Below are 26,819 nucleotides of genomic sequence, written 5' to 3' on the forward strand. Positions count from 1 at the left end.
ACCACAAAGCCTCTCTAAACATATTACCACTTGGGACATCATTTTATTAGTATGAATCTTAATTAATCTATAAATTCTTTTTAAGGCTTGTTTCAATTTGTATTCTTTCTGTATTATTCTACATGTACAGAACAAATTACATTTTATAATTTCTTTTTAAAATAACTGGGTCATTTTTTTTAAGTTCCATACAGTTTATTTAAGTGCAGATATATCTCAAGTAGAAGTGTTGTTTAATTTTAAAACCAGTTTTGAAGTATAGGATTATTAAAATAAGTATTTTTATTTTCTGCAGTCTATTCAGTTTTCCCTCAATATTCAGATATTTTTCCTTGACATTTCAGGTAAATTGTCATAAAAAAAATTAAAGGTTAACCTGAATACGAGTTCTAAATTACAGACATGAATTCCTGCACACCCGTGCACCTACTGCAAGAGTAGAGATATATTTTGTTCCTTAGTTGGTTAAACAGTTTCTCGATTCCTGTGGTTGTGATTATTATGCTCTACTGCATATCTGGTGAACATTGCTGAAAGTAGATCATTAATATTCTTAGCAAATACATATTCATAAAAGATACAAAAAGTAATGTGATGGAATGTTAATTTTATTGTAGAAATGATTTCATAGTATATGCATATATTTATCACATTTTATACTTCTAATATGCACATTATGAGTCACTCATATATCAGTAATGTTTAAAAATTAAATATGTGAGGGTTAAGATTTTTCTTTACAACACATTAAATTATAAAGTTCTTTAAAGTACATTTTAACATAGGCTTAAGAGCAAATACTAAACACAGTGAAGGAAGTAAATATTTATTAAGGAAAATAAAAACCCAGGTAAGAATCAGAAGGTGAGAAAGTACCTTTGTTTCCTTTATAGAGTATGTGTTGGAGAGAGCTGACATGAGCAGAAGGGCCTCATAATATTGGAGAGTAGCTTCTAATTTGACATGTGAGACAGCCAGCTATCACTGAAACATAACATACTTAGAGTACTTAATGAATAGGAAGGATCTCTTGTGGATATTACTAAATGTGGCCTAAGATGATATTTGCTCTAATGGAAAGTATACAGTCAAGCACACTGTACATACTATCCCACTGTACATACTACTCTACAGGTATCCGTTAACATCAGCCCCTATCAGTTAGGTGAAAGTGGCGGAGTAAACTTCACTAGGAGGGATGACCCTGTTCATGCAGTGTAATCTAATAAATAGAAGCAACAGACATTGAAGACATTGGTGCTCATTCTTTTTTTTTTTTTTTTTTTGGTTTTTCCAGACAGGGTTTCTCTGTGTAGCCCTGGCTGTCCAGGAACTCACTCTGTAGACCAGGCTGGCCTCGAACTCAAAAATCCGCCTGCCTCTGCCTCCCAAGTGCTGGGATTAAAGGCGTGCGCCACCACTGCCTGGCATTGGGGCTCATTCTTATGAATGTATTTTAAAGATAAAAACAGTACAGGTTGTTACAAAACTATAAAGTCGATAAGACCAATGCAACAAGGTACACTGATACAGGCATAGTTAAAGTAAAAATATCCTAGGGTTATTCTGGAAGGAGCTAAGAAAATACATTGTTTTAACCGTAACTCTTGATTTTTCATTGTTCCTCTGTAGTGTCTACTTAAGAACCTGTTATCCCCCTAGGATTTATCAAAACTATATCTTCCTGTCCACCCTTGGCTGCCTCTGCTCTTGTTAAAGCTTTGTTGTTTATTTTTTGTACTACTAAGAATAGCCTTGGTATTGGATCCCTACTTTAATTCTTAATCCATTTAAATTCATGCTCACAAAGATTGTTCCTGAGTGAAGGTTTCTCTTGATTCCTGAAAGAAAACATTGATGTTAGCTGAAATTCTTAGTCTAAGTAGAAGGTTAGTTAGCAATGAAAAGCAAAATGTGCACTCTAAGGAGAGACTGGATTGGGATACATGAAGGAGGGAGCAGCACATTGGGTTCTGCACCGTGGATTTTAAAGATATTTTTTATGAATACACGGAGTGGATAGCATATTCATGGGGTAAGGTGACTCTTTTTCCACCTCTCACGTTATAGACTAACTCACTTTTGTGGTATTTCTTCCTATGTGCCTCTAGACCAGTGGTTCTCAACCTTCCTAATGCTGCAGCTCTTTAATATTTCCTCAGGTTGTACTGACCCCCACCATAAAATTCCTTCATTGCTATTTGATACGTGTAGTTTTGCCACTGTTGTGAGTCATAATCTAACCATCTGATATGTAGGATATCTGATATACCTAAAGTGGCCACGACCCATTCTTAAGAACCTTTGCTGTAGAAAAATTCACTGAAGGCAGGACCTTAAAAATCGCAATACAAATGGCATAATGAAGTTGGAATCTTTTGAAGATTCAGACACTTCATTACTGTGCATGTCTGGCAATAGGGAAAGTATGCTGGTGATTTATTCCCTGATACATCAGGAAGAATGTATCTGCACCTTCAAGAATGTTTAATCACAAAGGAACATTCTGTCTAAAGACACAGCGTCCAAGGTACAGCTTCAGTTTACCTTGGTTTTCTCAGACCTCCTCCTTTGCCACTGCTATGGGAAATCTTTCTTTCATGTTGCTCGTATGGCACTGACTATACGGAGTAGCTAGAGTCCCGCCCCCAGTCTTACCATATTGAAACTCGGATGCACAGCCCCTGAAGTGACTTTTGCAAAATGTAAATTTGTTCACATTACTCCTCTGTCACACCTTTATTGGATCTCAGTCATAAAAAGGAAAGCCAAATTTTGTAAAGATACCTGACCCCTTTAGTGCTGTAGACCCTACCCCTACTACCAAGTTTACATCATCCCATGCTGAGTCATGAGTCCCAAGCTGTACTAGTGTTGTCTTCGTTTTGTCCTTACTAGTTCATTTCCCACTCCTTTCTGGGCAGTTGAGCTATCATCCCCTTTACACTTTCCCAGATCCATTTCCCTCTGAGGATGATCCTCTGTGTCTCTGTAAATACTTACATTGATAATTCTACTTATGATTTGACTGTAATTATCAGAAACAAGAAGATAGTATCCCTTTTATATCCCTAGTGTCTCATAGCCATTCATATGTTTTTGTAAATAACTAAATGCCTTGCCTTAGTTTGATTTGTCTTATTCTGCAAGTAGTAAATACAAATGTGTTAATTATATTTGGAGTATGTGTTCCTCATTATAAGAAAAAAAATCAAATTCAGTGATTTGAGCAGATAGTTGGTCTTAATAATGTGTGTATCTAGTAAGTCCTTTATAAGATCTTAGTTACCTAGTGGGAACAGTGCCATCTATTGGCTATTATCCAAATTGTATCAACTGTTAGATCTAGAAAGGAAACAGTGTATTGGAATGTTTTGGGGAGGCACACAGACAAAAACTTTATTATCAGTTTGCACAAAATGCTAACATATGCTTGACAAAAAAAAACTAATTAAGGAATTTAATTCTAGTAACGCTGTAAAGGATGCTGCTGCTGACATAGTAACAGGAAATGCATACTTTGGACTTTGGATTTGTTTATATCCTACTTTATTCCTAAAGAAATTAGGATGATTATTATTGTTTTATAGAAAGTGGGACTAAACATTTATTCTTATTCTTCTTTAGATGTAATGAATATTGTGATTAAGATAACATTTCATTTTTAAATAATTTTAAAGTTTTGTAGAATTCATAAAAGCTACACAGAAAAAATTCTAAACCATAAACAATTTACTTTTAATGAAAATCCACAGTTAAGTATGAAATGTAATTCTGATATGTATGAGAAAATTGTATTACAGTAAGAAAATTTCCAAGGGAAAAACAGAAAAAAAAAGAAAACACTGATTTGGAGATTCAAATAGGCTGCCAACCAGGTTGCTTCTGCTATATTTACCATATGCCTTTAATCCTTGTCCAGTTCTAACTTGCAATGGCCAAAATAAAACATTTAGCCCTTACCTAAAAAAAAGAATTCACTTATATATTAAATTCTTTCATTAAGAGTGTTCTTTCTTAAGCAATATCTTTAACTGTTAAATAAGGCATGTTTAGTGGATAAATTTAGCCAAATGAAAATAAACCCACATTGATTTGGCTACTGTTAGTCTTAGCAATCCATGCACATGAATACTTATTATAGTGTTTTGTAAATAAGAACTATATTAAATGAGGGTATGCCACCCAACTATCAGTAAGCTTTTCCAGTTTGTCACTGTTCTTACAAACTTTTGAAATAGTTTGTTTTCTGTTTTAACTAAAACCTACATAGCTTAGGATATGTGACATGATAGAGATACAATTTTTCAAAGTGGGTGTCTAATATTTTAGTTATAGTGTTAACGTTCTATATGGAAGAATAAATATTATTATCCTGTTATGTTGTAGAATTTTACTCTATTTCATAATGTGTATCTATGAAACTAAATATAAATTTCTGTAGTAAAACCATAGTAATAATAATGTAATTCTAGTACTCATAACCGTAAGTAGCATGTACAACTCTTACTTTATATACTTAGCACTTAAAATGGCTTCCATAGTTAATGGTGCACATACACATTAAACTCTGTGAGGCACTCACAATAAAGTCTTGCAACAATACACTCCTCAAGAAGGATGAAGAAAAATTCGGTCATAAAACTCAGGAATGATGGCAGCAAAGCTCAAACTTTTAATTTTGGGGAATCCCAATTACAAAATTATTGAAGAAGCTTCAGTACTTTTATATTTATGGTTTAATTGATAATGAAATTGAAATACAGAAAGACTAAAAGACATCTTCAACATCCAGCAAATAATGGATGTCAACCCACACTGTTAAAACTCACTCACTCAGGAGCCTGTGTTTTTAGTATACTAAATCATCTTTCTTTTTTTTTTTTAATTTCTTTTTTTTTTTAACATGAAATGCTTTTTTATAGCATGTTTTACAAGGGGAGGGGGTAAGAGGGTCCAGGTGGTGGAAAAGTACAAAATCTTCTTGGCCTGTGCCTTGAAACATGTCATGGTCTATATGGTACACTGCCTTGAATTATGATCTACCTGCAGTTCTTCAGAAGATATGGTACACTGCTTGAGTTATGGTCTCCCTGCTATTCTTAAGAAGACATGGTACTCTGCTTTGAGTCTATCTGCAGTTGCTAAGCAGGATCTTGCAGTTGCCAAGCTTCAGAGGACATTGTGCAGGTGGGGAAAGGTAGGGGTTGAGGGTAAGGGCGAGGGTCCTGGCTTCTGGCATCTCCCCCTTCTCTGTTTAGTTAGAGAAGGCGTCTTATGTTCAATCCCAACTATGTGAGTTTTGAATTTGGTTGTCTAATTATGGGGGGTCTTAGACAAGTTCACAACCCCAAAACACTGATGTGAGACGAGTCACATCGATGGTCGAAGGCTTTAGGCTGTCGACGATGGGCAACGTCAAGGGACTCTGATGTGGGTGAAAGGAGGGTGAGAGCCCTGTCTTAGGCCATGTAGGCTGCACCCACTCCCAGCACCACGCACTCCTTTTCGGCTGCATTGGGTGGGCCCCTGGGAAGTGGACCTACAATAATCCCGTCATTGGGCTAACTCACAGCCATCCTAGTCTCTTGTAAATGTCCAAGTTACCAACCATTTGTCAGTTTGGGGTGTAATATTGTCATAAAGGAAGGCTCCCCAATGTTAGCGGCCATATCAAGGGTGGCCTTGGTTTAGGAAAAAGCCAATTTTTGTTGTGGTGATCAAGAGGCCAAGCTCTCTAGCGAGAGAAATGAGGGCAAAGCCAGGCATACCAGGAACCCTTCTGGAGGGCGTGGAAGTCTAGGGGTCGACCGTAGGGGGAGGCAGGGGAGCTGACAGCTGTGTCAGTCTCCTGTGGAGTCACTTCTGGATCCTCTGCAATTTTCAGCTGATGGTAATGAACTTCAACTGCCTTCTTGATGGCAGCATCAACCTGGTTCCATGGACGACAGGTCACGGGCGATGATCTCTGTCTTGCTCAATCTTGATGTCGTGTGCACATCCTCTCAATGAGGGTCCGTCCGGATGGGTCCGTGCCTCGAGCCCCACGTCTGGGTGCCACTTGACCCGACCGGCGGGTCCTGGTTATTCGTGGGGGCGAGGAGGACTGCAACCTGCTATTCTTCAGAAGATATGGTACACTGCTTGAGTTATGGTCTCCCTGCTATTCTTCAGATGATATGGTACACTGCTTTGAGTCTATCTGCAGTTGCCAAGCAGGATCTTGCAGTTGCCCAGCTTCAGGGGACCTTGTGCAGGTGGGAAAAGGTAGGGGGTGAGGGTAAGGGCGAGGCTCCTGGCTTCTGGTCCATCTGGGTTAGAACTTCTAATAGCAGGCATCACAGGTGATTCAATTTTACCTGGAAAGAAAAAAGAAGGGGATTCTCAGGGAGATTTCTCTTCCCTGGATGTAAATTGTTATTCATCGTATTTATGATTGGGCCTGGCTTTGTGAGGGTATCTATTTTTTTCATTAATATTTGTGGTAGCCGGTTAGCTGTGCCTTCTGTGGTATTGGGCAGGCATATCAGTCCTCGGCTCCATAAGGGAACTGGGACTGGGGCATTCCCTTTATGGGTATGAGGGTCCTTCCCCATATCTGTGGCAAAGTTTTGTTGGTCTTGGTGGTGCCCGAGGTCACCAACATGGTCAGCAAGAGATTTGCCATGAGCTTTCAGCTTTAGAGAGAGAAAAGTGAACAAGGCATGATGGAGAGTATTTCAGGGGGACTCCTTCTGAGGGGGTACCGTTCCCCCTCTTTTGTTTTTAAAGCCAATTTTTCAGAGTTCTTGTAAAATCAGGGCAGAAATGCCAACAGTTGCTCCTTCCACACTCAGAGAGTCATGAAGGCCTTATTTAAGCATATATAAATCTATATTAATAATCTTTTGTCAAAAGACTTTTATAGCTCCACTGACAATTAATCAGACTATACGATATATCGATTAGAAATAGCTTTTTCTACTTTTTGTGAGATTACCTCTCTTTTGTCAATTAACTGTTGAGGAAGTTAGGGTTTACCTCTCTCTTGAGAATATTGAACAGAGATTTAAATTCTTTTGTGGAGAGCTTAAAATAGTATCTTAGCCAATTTGTATCTCCTAGAAACTTTTGAAATTAATTTAAAATAAATAGACTCCCTTTTTTTAAAATCCTTTATCTGTGTGGGGTTTTTATTGGGTATTATACGTATTTACCTTTCAATGTTGTCTCCTTTCTCATTCTCCCCCCAAACCCCTTATCCCCTACCCCTTCCTCCTAATTTTTGTGATGGTGTGCTCCAAACATCCTCCCAGTCCCATCTCCCTGCTCTTGAATTCCAACACAGTAGGGGATCCAAACTTTTGGGGACCTTGGCCCTCCACTTTCACTGGAGTCTAACAAGGTCACCCTCAATTCCCTATACAGGTGCGTGAGTCCCTCCCTTTGTGCTTTCTGGTTGGTGGTTTAGACTTTGGGAGTTCTGGTTGAAACTTTTGATGCTCCTTCTAAAAAGGACCAACGCATTCATACTTTGGTCTTCCTTCTTCTATGTGAGTTTTATGTGGTCTATATGAAGATTCTTAGAAATTGTGAGCTTTTGGGCTAGTATCCACTTATCAGTGAGTGCATACCATGTATGTTCCTTTGAGATTGGGTCATCTCACTCAAGATGATATTTTCCAGCTCCATCCATTTGCCTAGGAATTTTGTGAACTGATTGTTTTTAATAGCTGAGTAGTACTCCATTGTATAAATGTACCACATTTTCTGCATCCATTCTTCTGTTGAAGGGCATCTGGGTTCTTTCCAACTTCTGGCTATTATAAATAAGGCTGCTATGAACATGGTGGAGCATGTGTCCCTGTTGTATGTTGAAACTTCTTTTGGGTATATGCCCAGGAGTGGTATCTAAATCATCTTTCAAACAAACTTCAACACCTGAGTTTTCATACTAAAGCCATATTACAAAATAAATGAAGTGTTGTAATTAATGGAAATGATTTAACAAGCTTAATGAACAAGATATTGCTTTACATATGTTGAATGTCCAATGTTTAACTTACTAGATATATTTTTGCTCACTTTTATGTTTCATATGCTGCCCAACTGAAATCTGTAATTAGATTTTAATTATAAAATGTATATTATCACTTAAATTCTGTTTTGACTACAAGCATAGTTTAGTTACTAGACCATTCTTTCAGTGATCTGGTCACATCAGTACAACCAAAAATGCTTTTTAAAAAAAATATTATCTTTTGTTATTTGTTTTATTTTGTGTTTGTTTTTGTTTTAAAATAGATTATCACTGGGTAGACTGAAGTGGTTTGGACCTCATGCTCCTCTTGCCTCAACCTCCTGTGTGTAGAGGTCACTGGTATGCATCATGGTGCTCAGCTCACGATAATCTTAGACAGAGACAGCCTGTACCTTTATGCTCACAGCTGATGCCACTGAAGGCAGCTGTATGCTAAGATAGCTTACTCCTAGTTTAAATGTATAGAGCAGAGGATTGTTGTTATAGCTCAGGCTTTAATGGTACTGCCCTGTCTACATACTCTATTCTCCTACCAGTGGTTTTCTATCCCATTTTTTGTAAATCCCTTACTCATGTATTGAGTGCTATATCAAGGTTTAACATGGTCTGGGTGCAAACAGAGCAAATAGTGGCACAAATAGAAAAGAAGGTCATTTTTTTCTCATTTTATTGAGTCAAATACTATTTTTTTTAATCTTTATAAAAATTACACATCAAATTAGTAATATCATAAGTTTTAACTAAAAGTAATACTTAAAAAGTTAAGGACAATTTTTAAAATCCTTATCTGTCAATTTTAACTTTATAACTCCCCAGATATTTTAGATAAAAGTACCAGCAGAAGGTCCAGGGCCATTGTTCCCCATAGCAGCAGTTTGGATACAGTAAAAGTAAACATTGACAGTTGGAGAGAATGCATGGTACCAAACCTGTCTATGAGCATGCATCAAATGCATGTTCATTATGTAAACAGCACTAAAAAATGTCATTACTGTTCTTTTTAAAGTATTTTCTGTGAAACATAGATGCTGCTAGAGATAGAAGGCATTCGTTCCTTGTGTCCCATGTGAGGTGATACTCTTCCTGCTTGAGTCTATATATTACTCAGTATATGTAATGTATAGAAGCAAGAACTTGAGGAAGGAATCTCATTGGCCTGCCTCCCTTAATATAACAGTCTGTTAAGGCTGCTTTGTACCCCAATTATCTACTTTGACCTTTCTCTTTGCTCAGTATGTATGGGTAATTATTAAGGTCTGAGATAGAAGGTGGTAAAGGCTTGAAATCTGGATCAGTGAAAACTGGGAGCGATCAATTCATATTCAGAATTTGGTTAATACAAATTTGACAACTAATGCATCAGGATGAGGATGCATTACGTACTGTTTACTTACTTTGACTTCATCTTCCCTGAGAGATGACTTCCCTTGCATTTCTGGGTTTCCTTTCAGTCTAACATCAGGTTTCTTCAAAGTTAAGCAAGAATGCGTAAGCTACTTTTATAATATGAGCTGATGAAGGAATATTGAATGGATCAAATCCCTCAAGGAGCATAAATTATAAAATTATACCCATCAATTTTAATCAGGGTAGTATTCTCTACCTTATCCATTACAAACGTTTGCCTCATTTCTCCCTATTCAGTCAGTTTTGTTGCATAATTATTTTTATTAACAAGTTTAGATTTTTAAATTATTTTATAAGTTGTATTTCTAATTTTCACTGTGTATATCCACCTTAGTTTTTTCCCCTCATGATTGAGACCCCTTTCTTCTTCAAGCAGGAAAAGAGAAGTGACTCCTTGCCTTTTGAAGGAAATATTTGTCTATAATATGAACTGATTGGCCAAACAAAATGATCTGAATACCATATTTATGATATCCTTTCTACCTCTGATCTATGATATCATGTGCTATAAGTTTATAGTTTTAAATGACTACCATTTTCTCAAGAAGATTAACACTGTCTAAAAACTTAACTAAAACGGCATTGTTTTTTAAAATTAAGATTGCTTTCTCTTACTTGAAAAGAACAAAAACCTTATGATTTCTCTAAGTTGCCATGATACTGTCATTCAGGAGTCAGTATTGCTGTTTCAGAGAATTCAACTTACCTCATGAAATCATCTGAGAACGTGAGTTCAGATCTCTAACACCCATGTCAAAAGCTTGACTTGGTGCCATACACCTAGAACCTCAGTTTTGGAGAATGAGGGCAAGGTTAGAAGGATCCTAGAGGCTTTGTGGCCACACTGATTCAGTAAGAGATGTGCTAAAAAAAAAAAAAAAAAACTTAGGTGAAGGTTCAGTTGTTAAAGTCCCTTTTCTGCCAATCTAGATGATGTGAATTAAATCCCTAAGAACCACGTGGTAGAAAGAGAACCAACTTCTACAAATTGTCCTCTGCTTTCCAAACAGGCACCATGTCATTTTTACAACCACACTCACATATTTTAAATCAATATAACTGTCGAAAAAAAAAAAAACCCAAAGTGGAGAGCAATATAGAAAGATATCTGAAGTTGACTTCTGGTCTCCTCACACCCATGTTCATTCTGTCTGTCTGTCTGTCTGTCTGTCTGTCTGTCTGTCTCTCTCTCTCTCTCTCTCTCTCTCTCTCACACACACACACACACACACACACACACACAGAGGGAGAAGGAGGGAGAGGGAGGGAGGGAGAGGGAGGGAGGGAGGGAGGGAGGGATCGATCCTCTAAATGACATACTGACTGACTAGTAGGAGTTTGGAAAGACACTAGAGATAGAGTGAGCTAGGATCTTAGGCACAACTAATTCACGCTTATAAGCTAGGAACTTACCACTTAAGGAATGTAAGAATTTTGTGTCTAGGTGTTAGATATACTATATAGATAACATTTAACTTTAGTTGATTTCATTATTTTTGCAGTGAAAAGAACATTTATTCAATAAATTGTTTATTAAGTGTCTATGTATTCCAAGAGCTGCTTTGAGTGCTTAGGATACAGTTCTGAACTATTCAGAGGAGTCATTTTTAATCTATGTGATCTTTATAACTATCTGAAAATTATTTTTAAAATCATACAACCTCAGGTCCTAAAAGCCAACGGTTAGGCGTGTTGTTAGACAGCTATCCCATCTACTAGAGATCTACTAGAGAAGCTAAGGCATGAAGACCACTTCAACCTACAAACTACAAGGAGTCCTAAATATCATAAAGGGACCCCCCCCCATCTCAAAAAGAAGCTTCTAAAAGAGAGAAGCAACCTACAGTTCTCCCAGCATGATACCGACAAACCACATCAAACCAGCATGATGCAATAGCCATAAGGGTGCAGGAATGGCACTCATACATTGACAGTAACCCAGCAACTTCTAATTTGACATAAGAGGGAAATTATCAATAAGAAGGAAATTATGGTACTGGAAACCTAGCCAGCTGCACAGTGCTAGTGAAGTTATAGATCTGAGAGAATCTTGAACCAATACTTTAGTAACTACACAATTCCAAACTATATTCTAAGTATTTATTTTTCTTATAAGAATGATCCTTACCACTCATCAAAAAAAAAAAAAACTTCTCCTTGCAAGAGACAGAGACCATTATAAAACAAACAAATACACAAAACAAAACAACACCCTCAAAATTAACAAAATTCAGAGTTGTGAAGCCCAATCCCAGGGGAAACATCTGCAAAAAAGTTCCACACAAGATAAATATAGTAAGAATTAGCCAAAGCCATCAGTTGAGATTGGACAAGGAAACCAAATAGAAGGTAAAAGCTGGCTCAGAAATCAGAGACCCCCTCATTCACATACTCAGAAGTCCAATAAAAGTGCTAACCTGAAAGCAGAGAACCAGGTGCTGACCTGTGTAGGCCCTATGCTTGCTGCTTCAGTCTCTGTGAGTTTATGGGACCTTTGCATAACTGATTTGGAGGGCCTTGTTCTTAGGTTCTCTCCCATCTCTCGTGGCTCTTATACTCTTTCAACCTTCTTTTCCATGGGCTTCCCTGAGCTCTGAGGAGAGGGATTTGATGGAGACCTCCTATTTAGAACTGTGTGTTCAAATGATTCTCTCTGTGTAATGTTGGATTGTGGATCTCTGCATTTGTTCCATCTGCTGCAGAATGAAGCATCTCTGATGATGACTGAGTAATGAAAGCACTGATCTATATGTATAGCTGAATTTCATTAGGAGTCTTTTTATGAATACTTTTTTTTGACCATGGGTGTTTGGTCCCCCCCCCCCCAGGTCTCTGGGTTATCTAATCTCTGGTTCTTGATCACCCAAGCAGTATTTGGTATGGGTTCCATCTTATGGAGTAGACCACCAATCAAATCTGACATTGGTTAGCTGCTCCCACAAGTTCTGTGCCACCATTGTTTTAGCATATCTTACACGGAGGACAGATTGTAAGTCAATTTGTGTCTTGGCTGCGGTTTATGTTTTTCTTTTGGTGGCCTACAGAGTATCTTCCAGCACCAAAGACACTAGAATATAGAAATAAAGGCTCCATGTAGGTACCAGCTCAACTTCTCCATATTCAATAATAATGAGTTCTACGTGTCAGCTTTCTGAGAGCAACCCATTTTCTTGGAAACAGCCTAGGTTGTTGGTGATTTCCATGGAACTTATTTGGTCAACAACTCAATTTAATGTAACCCAGTCCTGCTACTGGAAGTCTCAATTGGTGACAAGAGATGGCCAGTTGGGACATCATATACTCCACTATTAAGAGATATCATTTAGGATCACCTTTATATATTTGAGGAAGTTTCTATTTCATGAGGTTCCCATATCATCCCTTAAATGCCCCTCATTTCCATCTGTCTTTCCCCACATTTCTGCCAACAAACCTATCTCTCTTACTCTCCCAAATTTATCATTCCATTCCTGTCCTTACCTGCCCCCAGTCCACCTTAAAATCTATTCTATTTTCCCCTCCCCAGGAGATCCATGTTTTCCCACGTCCCTTCCTCTATACCTAAGCTTTCTAGGTCTTCGGATTGTAGGTTGGTTATCATTTATTTATATGACTAATGCCCACATTAAGTGAATACATACCATATTTATCTTTCTGAGTCTGGGTTACCTTACTTGGGATGTTTTGTTCTAGTTTCTTCATCCATTGCCTACAGATTTCATGATGTCATTTTTTTTTGACAGCTGAGTTAAGTTGTGTAACTCAATTTAACTTGAGTATATAAATGAACTACATTTTCTTTGAGAGACATCTAGGTCGTTTCCAGTTTCTGGCTATTATGAATAAAGCTGCTAGGAACAGAGTTGAGCAAGTGTCATTGTGGTAGGATAGAGTGTCCTTTGGTTATATGACCAAAAGCAGTATATCTGGGTCTTATGTAGATTAAGTGCCAATTTTCAGAGAAACCACTATATTGATGTCCATAGTAGCTGTACAAGGTTGCTCTCCCACCAGCAGTGGAAGAGTGTTTGCCTTGCTCCACATCCTCCTCAGCACGAGCTATCACTTGTTTTGTTGTTCTTAGCCATCCTGACAGGTGTAAAATGGAATCTCAAAGTAGTTTTGATTTGTATTTCCCTGATGGCTAAGGATGTTGAACATTGTTTTAAGTGTTTCTGAGCCATTTGAGATTTTCTATTGAGACTTCTTTGTCAGATCTGTACCTCACTTTTAAATTGGATAATTTGGCTTGTTGATGTCTAGTTTTGAGGGTTTTTTTGTTATGTATTTTTTAAAATCTTTTCCCATTGTATAGGCTACCTTTTTGTTTTATTGACAGTGTCCTTAGCCTTACAGAGGTTTTCAGTTGCATGACATCCTGTTTATAATTGTTGTTCTTAGAATCTATGCTGTCAGTGTTTCCTTCAGGAAATCTCCTTTGGTATTGAGTTCAAGGTTATTCCCCACTTTCTCTATCAGATTTAGTGTATCCGGCTTTATGTTGTAGTTTCTGAGCCATTGGAGTTGAGTTTTGTCCAGGGTGCAAGATATTTGCATTCTTCCACATGCAAGCATCCAGTTTGACCAGCAACTTTTGTTGAAAATACTGCCTTTTTCCAGTGTGTATTTCTGACATCCTTAATCAAAAATCAGGTGTTCATATATATGTGAATTTACGTCTGAGTCTTCAGTTATATTTTCTCAATCAATGTGTATGTTTTTATTCCAATACCATGTGACTTTTGTTACTCTAGTTCTGTAGTACAACTTGAAACTGAAAATGATGAGACCTCCATAATATCTTTTTTTTGGTTCAGGATTGTTATTAGCAGCTATACTAGATATTTTTTTTCTATATGAAGTTGAGAATTGTCCTTTCAAGATCTGTGAAGAAATGTGTTGAAATTTTGATGGAGATTACATTAAAATACGTAGGCTGCTTTTCATATGATGGCCATTTTTACTATGTTAGCCCTACAGATCCATGAGCATGAGAGATCTTTTTGTCTTCTGATATCTTCTTCAATTTCTTTCTTCAAAGATTTGAAGTTCTTGTCATACAGGTCTTTTACTTGCTTGGTTAGAGTTACACCAAGATATCTTTTATTATTTCTGGCTGTTGTGAAAGATGTTGTTTCTTTAAATTCTTTCTCAGCCAGTTTATCATTTCTATATAGGAGAGCTACTGATTCTTTTCAAGTTAATTTGGTATCCAGCCACTTTGCTGAAAGTGTTTATTAGCTTTCGGAGTTCCTTGGTAGAGTTTTCAGGGTCACTTATATATACATATCATCTACAAATAAAAATACTTTGACTTCTTTCTTACCTATTTGTATCCCATTGATCTCAGTTGTTTTATTGTTCCAGCAAAGACTTCAAGGTATGGAGTGGGCAGCCTTGTCTTGTTCCTGATGTTTGTGGAATTACTTTGAGTTTCTTCATTAAGTTGATGTTGGCTATGGACTTGCCTTATTATTCTGAGGTATGTCCGTATACCACTAACCTCTTCAGGACTTTTATCATGAAGAGTTGTTGAATTTTGTCAAGGGCCCTTTTCAGTATCTGATTTTTTTATATGGTAGGCTACATTTATTAATTTTTGCATACCAAGTCATCCCCACATCTCTTGGATGAGGTCTACTTGATCATAGTGGGTCATCTTTTGGATGTGTTCTTTGGATTCAGTTAACAAGTATTGTTTTTCCAAATTAATTTTTCTCTGTTTTTTGAAATTATTTTATTTATTTACATTCCAGACTCCCCTTTTCTGGTTCCCCCCCTCCCACAGTTCTTCATCCCATTCTCCCTCCCCTTTGCTTCTGAGAGAGTACCCCATGCCTCCCTTTCCTGGTACCTCAAGTCCTACAGGATTAGGTGCATCTTCTCCACCTGAGACCAGACAGGGCAGTCTTCTGCTATGCATGTGCAGGGGGGCTTCTGACATGCCCACATATACTCTTTTGTTGGTGGCCTAGTCTCTGGGAGCTCCTAGGGATCCAGGTTAGTTGACACTGTTGGTCTTCCTGTGGGGTTGCTATTCTCTTCAACTCCTTCAGTCCTTCCCCTAACTCTTCCATAGGAGTTCCCAACCTCAGTCTAATAGTTGGCTATAAGTATCTACATCTGTCTCAGTCAGCTGCTGGTAGGGCCTCTCAGAGGGCAGCCATGCTAGGTTCCTGTCTGTAAGAACAACATGGCATCAGTAATAGTGTCAGGGTTTGTTGCCCCATGGGATAGATCCCAAGTTGGGATGCTCATTGGACAGCCTTTCCTTCAGTCTCTGCTCCATTTAGACAGGAACAATTCTGAGTCAGAAAATTTTACTGCTGGTTGGTAATCCTGTTCCTCCACTTATGGCCTTGTCTATCTACTGGAAATGATCTCTAGGTTCCCTTGCCAAACTGTTGGACATTTTGGCTAAGGTCATCCCCATTGACTCCCGGGAGTCCCTCACATCCCAGGGACGTCTCTTGGACTCTCTAGAGGGTCCTACCCACAGAAGCTGCATATTTCCTTCATTCTCCCAGCCCTCTGGGCTTCTCTCCTCTCTTGCCCCATACCTGATCCTGCCTTCCTTTTCCCTTCCCCCTCCCATCTCCAACCTAAATCACCCAGTCCCTCTGCCTTTCATGATTATTTTGTTCCCCTTTCTAAGTGGGATTGAAACATCCTCACTTGGGCTTTCCTTCCTGCTAAACTTCTTACAATCTGTGGGTTGTATCCTGGGTATTCTGTATTTTTGGGCTAATAGCCACTTATCAGTGAGTACATACCATGCATGTCTTTTTGAATTTTGGTTACCTCACTCGAGATGATGTTTTCTAGTTCCATCAATTTGCCTGCAAAATTCATAATGTCCTTGTCTTTAATAGTGGAATAGTATTTTCTGTATGCATTCTTCAGCTGAGGGACCTCTGGGTTCTTTCCAGCTTCTGGCTATTATAAATAAGGCTTCTATGAACATAGTGGAACACATGTCCTTGTGGCATGGTGGAGCATCTTTCAGTGTATGCCCAGGAGTGGTATAGCTGAGTCTTCAGTAGAACAATTTCCAAGTTTCTGAGTAACCACCAGATGATTTCCAATGTGGTTGTACCAGTTTGCCATACCACCAGCAATAGAGGAGTGTTCCTCTTTCTCCACATCCTCCTCAGCGTGTGCTGTCACTTAAATTTTTGATCTTAGCCATTCTGATTGGTGTGAGATTGAATCTCAAGGTTGTTTTGATTTTCATTTACCTAATGTCTAAGCATATTGAACATTTCTTTAAGTGCTTCTTGGCCATTCAATATTCCTCTGTTGAGAATTCTCTGTTTAGCTCTATACCCCATTTTGTGATTGAATTATTTGGATTTTTAGAAGTTAACGTCTTGAGGTCTTTATACATTCTGGATATTAGCCCTCTGTCAGATGTAGGATTAGTGAAGGTCATTTCCCAATCTGTATGTTGCTTTTTTTCCCCCTATTGACAGTGTCCTTTGCCTTGTAGAAGCTTATCAGTTTCATGAGATCCCACTTTTCAGTTGTTGATCTTAGTGCCTGAGCTATGGTGTTCTGTTCAGGAAATTTTCCCCAGGCCAATGAGTTTGAGGCTCTTTGCCACTTTCTCTTCAGTTAGATTGAGTGTATCTGGTTTTATGTTGAGGTCCTTGATCCACTCAGACATCAGCTTTGTCAAGGCAATAAATATGGATCTATTTTCATTCTTCTACATTCAGATTGCCAGTGAGACCAGCACCATTTATTGAAGGTGCTTTCTTTCTTTTTTTCACTGTATGTTTTTGGCTTCTTTGTTAAAGATCATGTATCCATAAGTATGTAGGTTTATTTCTGGATCTTCAATTATATTCCATTGATAAACCTGTCTGTCTCTGTATTAATATCACTATTGCTGTGTAGTACAACAATAGTGATAAATCTGGGATGATGATTCCCCCAGAAGTTCTTTTATTGTTGGAAATTGTTTTGGCTATCCTGGGTAATTTTGTTTTTCTATATGAAATTGAGAACTACTCTTTCAATGTCTGAAAATTGTGTTGGAATTTTGATAAAGATTACATTGAATCTATAGATTGCTTTTGATAAGATGGCCATATTCACTATGTTGAATCCATGAGCATGGGAGATATTTCAAAATCTTCTCAGGTCGTCATCAATTTCCTTCTTCAGGGATCTGAAGTTCATACCATACAAATCTTTGACTTGCTTGGTTAGAGTTACACCAAGATATTTTACATTGCTCGTGGTTGTTTTGAATGGTTTGTTTCCCTAATTTCTTTCCCAGCCTGTCTATCACTTGTATAAAGGAACATACTAATTTATTTGAGATCATTTTGTATTCAGACACTTTGCTGAAGCTGTTTATCGGCTGTAGGAGTTCTCTGGTGGAATTTTGAGGTTTATGTATATTATTATATCATCTGTAAACAGTGATACTTTGGCTTCTTCCTTACCATTTTGAATCCCCTTGATCTCCTGTTTTTGTCTAATTGCTCTAGCTAGAACTTCAAGTACTATATTGAATAGGGAGAGACTGGGTAGCCTTGTATTATCCCTGATTTTAGTGGGATTGCTTCTAGTTTCTCTCCATTTAGTTTGATGTTAGCTGTTGATTGCTGTATATTCTTTTTCACTATGTTTAGGTATATGCCATCAACTACAGATCTCTCCAAGACTTTTAACATGAAGGAGTGTTGTATTTAGTCAAAGACTTTTTCAGTATCTAATGAGATAATCATGATAATCTTTGAGTTTGTTTATTTAGTGGATTATGTTGATGGATTATCATATATTGAACCATCCCTGCATCCCTGTGATGAAGCCTACTTGATTGTGGAAAATGATGGTTTTGATGTATTCTTGGATTTGGTGTGTGATAATTTTATTGCATATTTTTGCATCAATATTAATAAGCAAAATTGGTCTGGAATTATCTTTCTTTGTTGGGTCTTTGTGTGGTTTAGTTATCAGAGTAACTGTGGCTTTGTAGAATGAATTAAATATGGTTCCTACTGTTTCCATTTTTTGAAATAGTTTGGGCTGTATTTGTATTAGTACTTCTTGAAGGTCTGGTAGAATTCTGCATTAAAACCATCTGGTCCTGTCCTTGACATACAAGACTTCAATTGTTACTATATTTAAATTCAGATAGGTCATTTAAATGTTTCTATATGCAAGGAAGTAATACAGTTTGAGAATCTGTTTAAATGCATGGTTTGTGCCTTATTATTAAGCTTACAGTAATTTGTGTTATTGCTTAATGATACAGTTAGGTAGTAACCAAAGAGCTTCATCATTCTTTGATTTTATTAATTAATAGGTAATTTGACTATTAGGTTGTGAACTATTACTGTGACAGAATTTAGATGGATAGTGATAGTGATTGTGATAAGGCTTTCTAAGTTTTTGTACCTGATAGTGTTTTAATTTAAAAATCTATTTGTTAAAACTGACCTGTAAATATCTTTTGTGGTTGATTTTTAGCCTCCAGCTGAGCAGGCCAAAGCCAGACTACAATTGGTCCTTGAAGCTGCTGGTAAGTTTTTAAAATTAACTTTTATGAAACTATGTCTAGTCTGCATGTTTTCATATGAGTCAAAAAACTTTTATAAATTCTCACATATTAATAAAATCTAGATTATATCTTTAGGGTATATGCTACCCATTTATAGCTGACATATAGAGGTTCTAAAAGGACATTCTTTACATGTTTATAGATAAAACAGGTATTAGTTTTAATGTTTAATTCTTAAGAAATTCATGTTGATTTTTATCTTTTATGTTCTGTAGTTACAGTGAAATGGTAAGAATTCTTTAACTCTAGATCATGATTTTTCTGACGTTTTCCTCTGGAAGTTTTATAATTTTGCTGTTCTTATTTAAGACTGTGACCTGTTTTACTTAAAATTTTTATAGGTTACATTTGATTCAGGTTTTCATCATTTTGGTGAAAATTAGGCCAGTATTATTTAAAATTCCTCTAATTAGAATAAACTAGTTCATTGGACTATGTGTTCTGTTGCCATCTAGTCTTAATATGCCATGCTTAATTTCCCAGTGGAACAGCTCCACAAAGACATTTATTCACCTCTTCATATATGTCTAAAAATCGATGCTGTGTTTTTCCATATTGATAATTTAAGTCTTAGTATACTGCTGAAATACATATAAATTATTAACCTTTTAAAAGGTTACTAAGAGCTTATATATTCCAGTTTGACAAATTTTAAGGATTCAAAGATAATTGTAGACCACTAATTGTTAGTTATATTTTTGAGAAAACACTTGTGTTCACATTGAATCAAGGATCTTTTGTGTTAGCTATTTATTATTATGCATTACTATAGAAATGTGGCTTTGAGACTGTAGTGTATATATATATACGATTGGTACTTTTCGTTACTACTTTTTCTCAGGCGGCTTCTTTTTCATACTAGTAGTATGAATCGATCGATATGTAATGATGTAATGTTTTGTATTTCTTTGAGAAATGCCCAGTATTACTTTTAAAATACCTTATTGCCTCACAGGAAAAGTAGATAGCAGGATGGTTTGGAATAAGTAGGCACCTTGTCGTAATTCTTTTGTTCCCATAATGAATCCCAGAGGTAAAATTTATCAATAAATATACAAACAAAGAAAGGGATTGGAAGAACTTTAGACGAGCCCAGTTAAGACAACCTCCTACCTCTGAGTAATTTCTTCTCGTCTTCCTTGTTTCTGACAACCATCCATCTGCCTGTCTCTGAGACTCCATATAAATATAGATTCATATAGTACATGTGGGTTTTTATATTTGTCATGTGGTACTTTGGAAGTATATCCATGTTGTAATACATCATTAGTTCGTCTTTTTTATTGGATATTTTATTTCCATTTCAGATGTGATCCCCTTTCCCCATTTCCTCCGACCCAAGAACCCCCTAGTTCGTTATTTTAATGGTCTCGGATCCTCCCCATCCAGGTTCATTCCCTCCCCACCCCACTCCTCTCTCTCTCTCTGTCTCTCCTTTTCCCTTTCTTTCTAGTATACAAGCAAATTTTTAAAAACTAGCAAACTAAATTTAAAATAAACAAAGATAAAACATGAAAAGCTCACACGTACCACAGTATCCAAAATTATTATATATAAGGCAAATACCAAGGTAAGGTTAAAAAAAAACAAACAAGTTATTATCATATAAAACAAAACAGAAACAACCCTCCAAAAATCCCATTGAGTTACTTTTGTGTTGACCATCTATTGCTGGACACGGGGCCTGGGCTTTGTATACCAGTGGGACTCCTTTGGAGAGACCTATTTTTTCTTTGCAAACAGATGACACTTGGAGACAGCTTCTGGGTTTGGGAATAGACACTTGTGTCCATTTCCCCTCTCAGTGCTGGAATCCCATCTGGCTTAAATCTTTGTAGGCCCTTTGCATGCTACAATAATCTGTGTATGTTCATATGTACAGTTCAATTGTATCTGAAAGCCTTGTTTCTTTGGTATCTTCCATTTCCACCTGCTCTTAAGATCTTTGCATGAGAAGAGGGTTTAGTGAAGATCTCATTCATATGTATATAAATTCATTCAGATTCTCTAGCTGTTGGTTTCTGTATTACTTCCCATCTCCTGTAGAAGGAAGTTTCTCTGATGATGGCTGAGCAAGATGCTGATCTATAGAATGTCCTTAGGAGTGATTTTATTGCTATATTTAGCAGACAAGTATTTTTTTTTCTCCAATGGCCTACCTAGTCAGGTTTTTAGCTACCTTAGCAGTGCCAGACTTAAGTTCTATCTCATAGAGTTGGCCTTAAATCCAGTCAGATATTCATTTGTTACTCCAAAAAACTTCGAGGCACTATTGTACCAATGTATCTTACAGACAGGTTACCATTGATCAAAGAGTTTGTGGCTGGGTGGTATTTATCTTACTCCTTTCTTTCAGCACCATGAACACTAGTTGGTAGGGGTGAAAGCTCAAGTTAGACACCAACACCACTTCTCTGTGTTCAGTGAGATGTGTGGATGTTCTCTTCAACAACAGGGCCTCCCATCAGTTTGTGTAGAGCAACCATTAGTCTTGGCAGTCACCTGATTGAGGGTTTCCATGAGGGCCCCTTTGACCAACAACTCAATTAGATGTAACTCATTTCTAGCACTAGAAGATTGACTTGATGGGAACAGATCGGTAGCAGGGGATTCCATTTATATTTATTTCATATATGTATATATTTCAAAGAGCTTTCACTGTAGTAGGTTTCTTTATTATCCCTCAAATGACCCTTATTTTTGGCTGTTACTACCCCCTGTTCCTCCCTTACCCCCTTCTTTGTGAGCGTGTGCACTCTCTTCTCTTTCTCTCTCCATTTAATCCTCCTATTCCAGTCTCTCCTCCCCCTCCACTGGAATCCTTCTCTCCTCCCTAATCCCCCTTACTCTTTACCTAACCTATGTGGCTACATGGAGTGTGCATGCTTATGGAAGACTTGACATCCACATATTTATATCTGAAGACTTGACAGCCACATATTTATGTCTGAAATATCTTACTCATGACTTTTTTTTTGTAGCTCCATCCAAATACCTTTAAAGTTTATTTATTTTGTTTCTTTTAATAGCCAAGTAATATTCCCTTTTGTAAATGTACTACAGTTTTTCATGATCCATTCATCATTGATGCATATCTACGCTATTTGAAACTTTTGGCTGTTATGAATAAAGCAGCAATGAACGTAATTGGACAGGTGTCTCTGTGGTACAACATAGAGTTGTTTGGGTATGTGCCCAAAAGACCAACAGATTCTAAAAGATTCACTTCTTAAAATTCATAGCCATAAACTATAATTATTCCTTGCATTGCCTGTGTTCTGTTCATCTTGGAACTTTGTGCTCATGTTTTGTTTTGTTTTGTTTTGTTTTCTCCTATTTCCTCCCTAGTAGGTTATTTTTTTCTCTATCATAGCACCATAATAAAATTGCAACTATTAATCTCTCATAGATAAGTCATGTGTGAAGAAACTAATCATCTGAAAATTTAAACCTTTGTATAGTTATATGTGTGGAAATTAGAATAGAAGTTACTCAAGAACCTAGGACTAGACATACATATGACCCAGGCTATACACCAGAAGGACTTCAAATGAGTACCACAGACAGGCTTTTATTTTTGTATTCATTACTGCATAATTCTTGATAGTCAGAAATGGTCCCAGCCTAGATGTCCATCAGATGAACAAAGAAGATAGATGACAGATAGATAGATAGATAGATAGATAGATAGATAGATAGATAGAGGAATTTTAATCAGCTAGAAAAAATAAAATGACATTTGCAAGAAAATGGGTGAAACTAGGAATATTAAGAGAAATAAACAGATTCAATAAAATACCATATTCTATACAGAACATAAATTACATATGTGTGTATTTGCATATATATATATTTGTATGTGTGTGTAGATCACAAAACTAGAAGGTGATCATGAGGAGGTTGGAAAGAATGAAAGAATAATGGTGAAAGCTGTCTAAGGGACAGGAACCAGCCATGGGGAGACTGGGGAGCCATGTGAGAGAATGGGGAGAGAATGGGGGTGGGGAATGATTGCAGGCAAAGTACAATGATATGTATGCATGAATTACCTGTCACTTTGTTTGCTCACCTAAGGAGTAAATTTAAAAGTTTCAGTAATACTCAAATACTGATTGTAACTGATGAATAAATTTTGTGATATTCTAAAATTTTTGAGATGACTATGATATATGACTTTATAAATATAAACTTTAAGTTAATCTATTATAGAAAATTATAAAGCAGTCCTGTTATCAAAACAGGATGAAGGAAGATGAGTTTTACTTGAGCACTTGTTTCTGTCACTCTTGCTTCTACTATTTGATTTGATAGCACCATTCTGGTATTATCTGTTAGTTTCACAACCCTCCTCGCCACAAAAAAACCCAACTCATTTTATACTAAGTATTTTCATGAGCCTAAAGAATTCTCCAAAAGACAATTGATTTCCCCCAGTATGAGGAGGAATATAATTGGCTTCTATGCCTCTTTAATTTCCTTTCTTATTTTTTTATTGGTTATTTTATTTAGTTACATTTCAAATGTTATCCTCCTCCCCAGTGTCCCCTCTGAAAACCCCCTACTCCATACCCCCTCCCCCCTGCTTCTATGTGGGTGCTCCTCCACCCACCCACTTACACCTCACTAGAATTCCCCTGCGTTGGAGCATTGAGGCTTCACAGGACCAAGGGCCTCCCCTCCATGTAGCTGGGGCCATGGGTCCCTCCACATGTATTCTTTGGTTGGTCGTTTAGTCCCTGGAAGCTCTGGGGGTCTGGTTGTTTGACATTGTTGTTCTTCCTATAGGGTTGCAAACCCCTTCAGCTCCTTGAGTCCTTCCCCTAGCTCTTCTGTTGGGATCCCTGTGCTCAGTCCAATTGTTGACTGCAAGTATCTGCATCTGTATAGGTAAGGCACTGACAGAGCTTTCAAGAGACATACATATCAGGCTCTTATCAGCAAACACTTCTTGGCATCAGCAATAGTGACTGGGTTTGGTGGCTGCGTATGGGATGGATCCCCAGCTAGGGCAGTCCTCTGTATGGCCTTTCCTTCGTTCTCTGCTCCACTCTTTGTCCCTGTATTTCCTTTAGACAGGAGCAATTCTGGGTTAAAATTTTGAGAAGGGTGGGTGGCCCTATCCCTCAACCGGGAACCATGCCTAAGTTCTGGATACAGTCTCTACAGGTTCTCTCTCCCCTTTGTTAGATATTTCAGCTAATGTCATGCCCATTGTTTCCTGGGAGCCTCTTGCCAGCTTGCTTCCCTGGCATCTGGGACTTTCTATTGGCTACCCCCAGTTCCCTATCCCCCACTGCTACACACCTCTGTTGAATTTCCTGATCCTCTGTCCATCTCCTCCATCTCCTCCCACACCTGATCCTGCCCCCATTTAAAGGTCTTTTTACATAACCATGGCCCTCTTCCCTCAGCCTCCTGGGTACTGGCATTACCACTGTAAGCAGTTCAGTTAACAGCTTTACTTGTACTGTAATTATTGGTACATGGATCTTAAATTATATTTCCAATGTCATGAAGAAAAGTAGAAATTTCCTTTATTTCATGTTTGGTAAAGCAACTTACCGTAGAATCTATTTGTAATAGTACTTCATCATCTAAATAATGTCTATGACACTTTGAATTGTATCTGTAGTTTAGTACTTTCATAAATCCTTTATCCCATGAGTTCTCAGGACATAGTGAGGTAATCAACTCCATTTCACAAGTATAAAAACTTGCATATCTGAATAGTATCAGAATTAGGAAGCAAATGTAATGATTTCTGATTTTTCAGCGTTTACTACCTAGAGTTTCAGTGCTTGAGCATTGTTGATCAGAAATAAGAGTAACAGAGAATGTTACCAAAGACATATTTTATTTTCTTAGATTTACTGTACATTTAACTTAAGTTCTAGCTTCAGATTTGCCTTAGATTCTGAAGTGGTTTTGCTTGATAATGCAGAAGAATTTAAAGTTCAACTTGTGAAAAAGCTGTTTTTCCTTAACTATATGGAACATTCATAGTTACCTAATTGTATAACTTTGGAAAGCCTAGATTAATGTTACAATCATTAGTTTCCTGTCCTAAATCTGGTGCATACAAATCAGTGACCCTTCCTGATATGGAAATTGGTTAAATGTTAAACTCAGATTAGTTGCATATGTAGCCACATTATAATCCACACCATAAGTTTTGCTTAGCAATATACCATAAAGGCCTGCCTTCCTCTACAGCATATTAATTGAGAGCTGCACTCCTCAGTTTGCATTAGGTGCTCTGAACCCAGTCCTGGTCCTTCCCTTCACAAAGACGTGTGAGCTTAGGGGTTCCATCACTTCACTTCAGTCTATCATTAAATGCTTGTGATTCCAAGAATTACAAATAAAGACAATTGATAAGTTATTACTTCTGGGACCATAAAATGCCACTACTCTGCATTACCATTTTAAAGCCAACAGAGAAACTTGCTCCAGAGGTGATGACCCTGAAATAGGATGATTTGTTTTGACAAAGGTTTTATGTTAGGACACTCCCCTATTCCCATGTAGAACAAATGACAAAAAAAGTTCACTCAGACTTCCTATCAATGGTTTTTAGATTTTTTTTCCCCTCTGTGTTGTCTCTTTGAGGGTATTCTAGTAGTCTAGATTTTAGGTAGTTCAATCACTAGCATAACTTGCACTTGGGCAAGTCATTCTACTTTATAGTCTTTACTTGTTACGGAATTTAGGTTAATACCTATAAAATACTGTAATCTGGTCCACACTGTTCCAGTAAATGTCAGCAATTTGGCGTGCAAAGCATTGTAACGTAGTGTTTAGATCTGTAGCTAGGAGGCTGAGGTGCTGCTTTTAGCTGCAGAAAAACCTATAGCAACATTGCTAATGCCTGCTGAATGCCCATTGTTCGTTCATAAAGTGAAAATAACAATGTGAACTTTCAGAGATGTTAGGAAACCAAAATAAATTATTTTAATGAAGACTTTATCATTCCTAACCTATATATAACCGAACGTCATAGAAATCTTAGCTGGGAAATTCAACAGCTGTTCTCTGTTATATTACCTGAGTGACTTTATGAAGTTACAAAAGTGAAGCTGAGTCACATGTCTTCCTTAGGCTTGAACTGCTAGATGTTACCAATAATAATAATAATAATAAAACATTGCCTTAAGTGAAACATCAAATAGTTTACTTTACTTAGACATTTGTCAAAACTTTTTCATCAAGTATTGTTTTTGCCAGCTTCAGAGTTCTACATAAAATTGAATAGCTTTAATGTAAAATCAAAATGACAATGTTAAGTTTGTTTCTAACAGTGGATCTGATGTTTGTCTTTGTGGTACTCCAAAAAGATAAACCTATTGTTTTCTAAATTAAATCATTAAGTAACTTATTTTTGAGAGGTATGTTATTTATTTTAGCATTTATCGCATTATTATATTGGAAGAGCTGTTACTTATCTCTAATCGTACTTAGAAGAAGGCTATCAGTGAGAGTCTAACAATATCAGAGCAACTTGCCGTGTTTGAGCAGATGTTAAGCAGACAGTAGTTGAATGTTAATTTCGAGAGGGTGGTATGCTTAAGCCTAACTGAAGTATGTTGCATGTGGGCCTTATAGACTGAGTACAATGCTCAATCTCTGGGGAGAATTTTAAAGCTAAACCTCTTTCTTTGGGGTTCTCTATATGGACTCTATCAAGTCAGTATAAAGCAGATCATCCCTAGGCTAAAGCCCTTCAGCTTTTGTTATTGGGCTCTGTAGACCTGTAATTAGGCCTCCTGGCAGGCCTTGCAGGCCAGCTAATGGTCATATGGAGTTTCTATGAGACAGCCT

General features: G+C 37.3%; 1 protein-coding gene across 1 annotated transcript in view; it reads left to right on the plus strand.

Annotated features, from left to right (window-relative positions):
• Positions 1-26,819, plus strand: part of Rsrc1 (arginine and serine rich coiled-coil 1) — a 326,375-nt gene that overhangs the window by 165,173 nt on the left and 134,383 nt on the right. The window contains exon 6 of the mRNA XM_028763545.1: positions 18,911-18,962. Coding sequence (XP_028619378.1) covers positions 18,911-18,962 — 52 coding nt within the window. The remainder of the gene's footprint in view (positions 1-18,910; positions 18,963-26,819) is intronic.

Source organism: Grammomys surdaster, unplaced genomic scaffold (assembly GCF_004785775.1).
Source record: "Grammomys surdaster isolate TR1022 unplaced genomic scaffold, NIH_TR_1.0 139, whole genome shotgun sequence".
NCBI lineage: Eukaryota > Metazoa > Chordata > Mammalia > Rodentia > Muridae > Grammomys > Grammomys surdaster.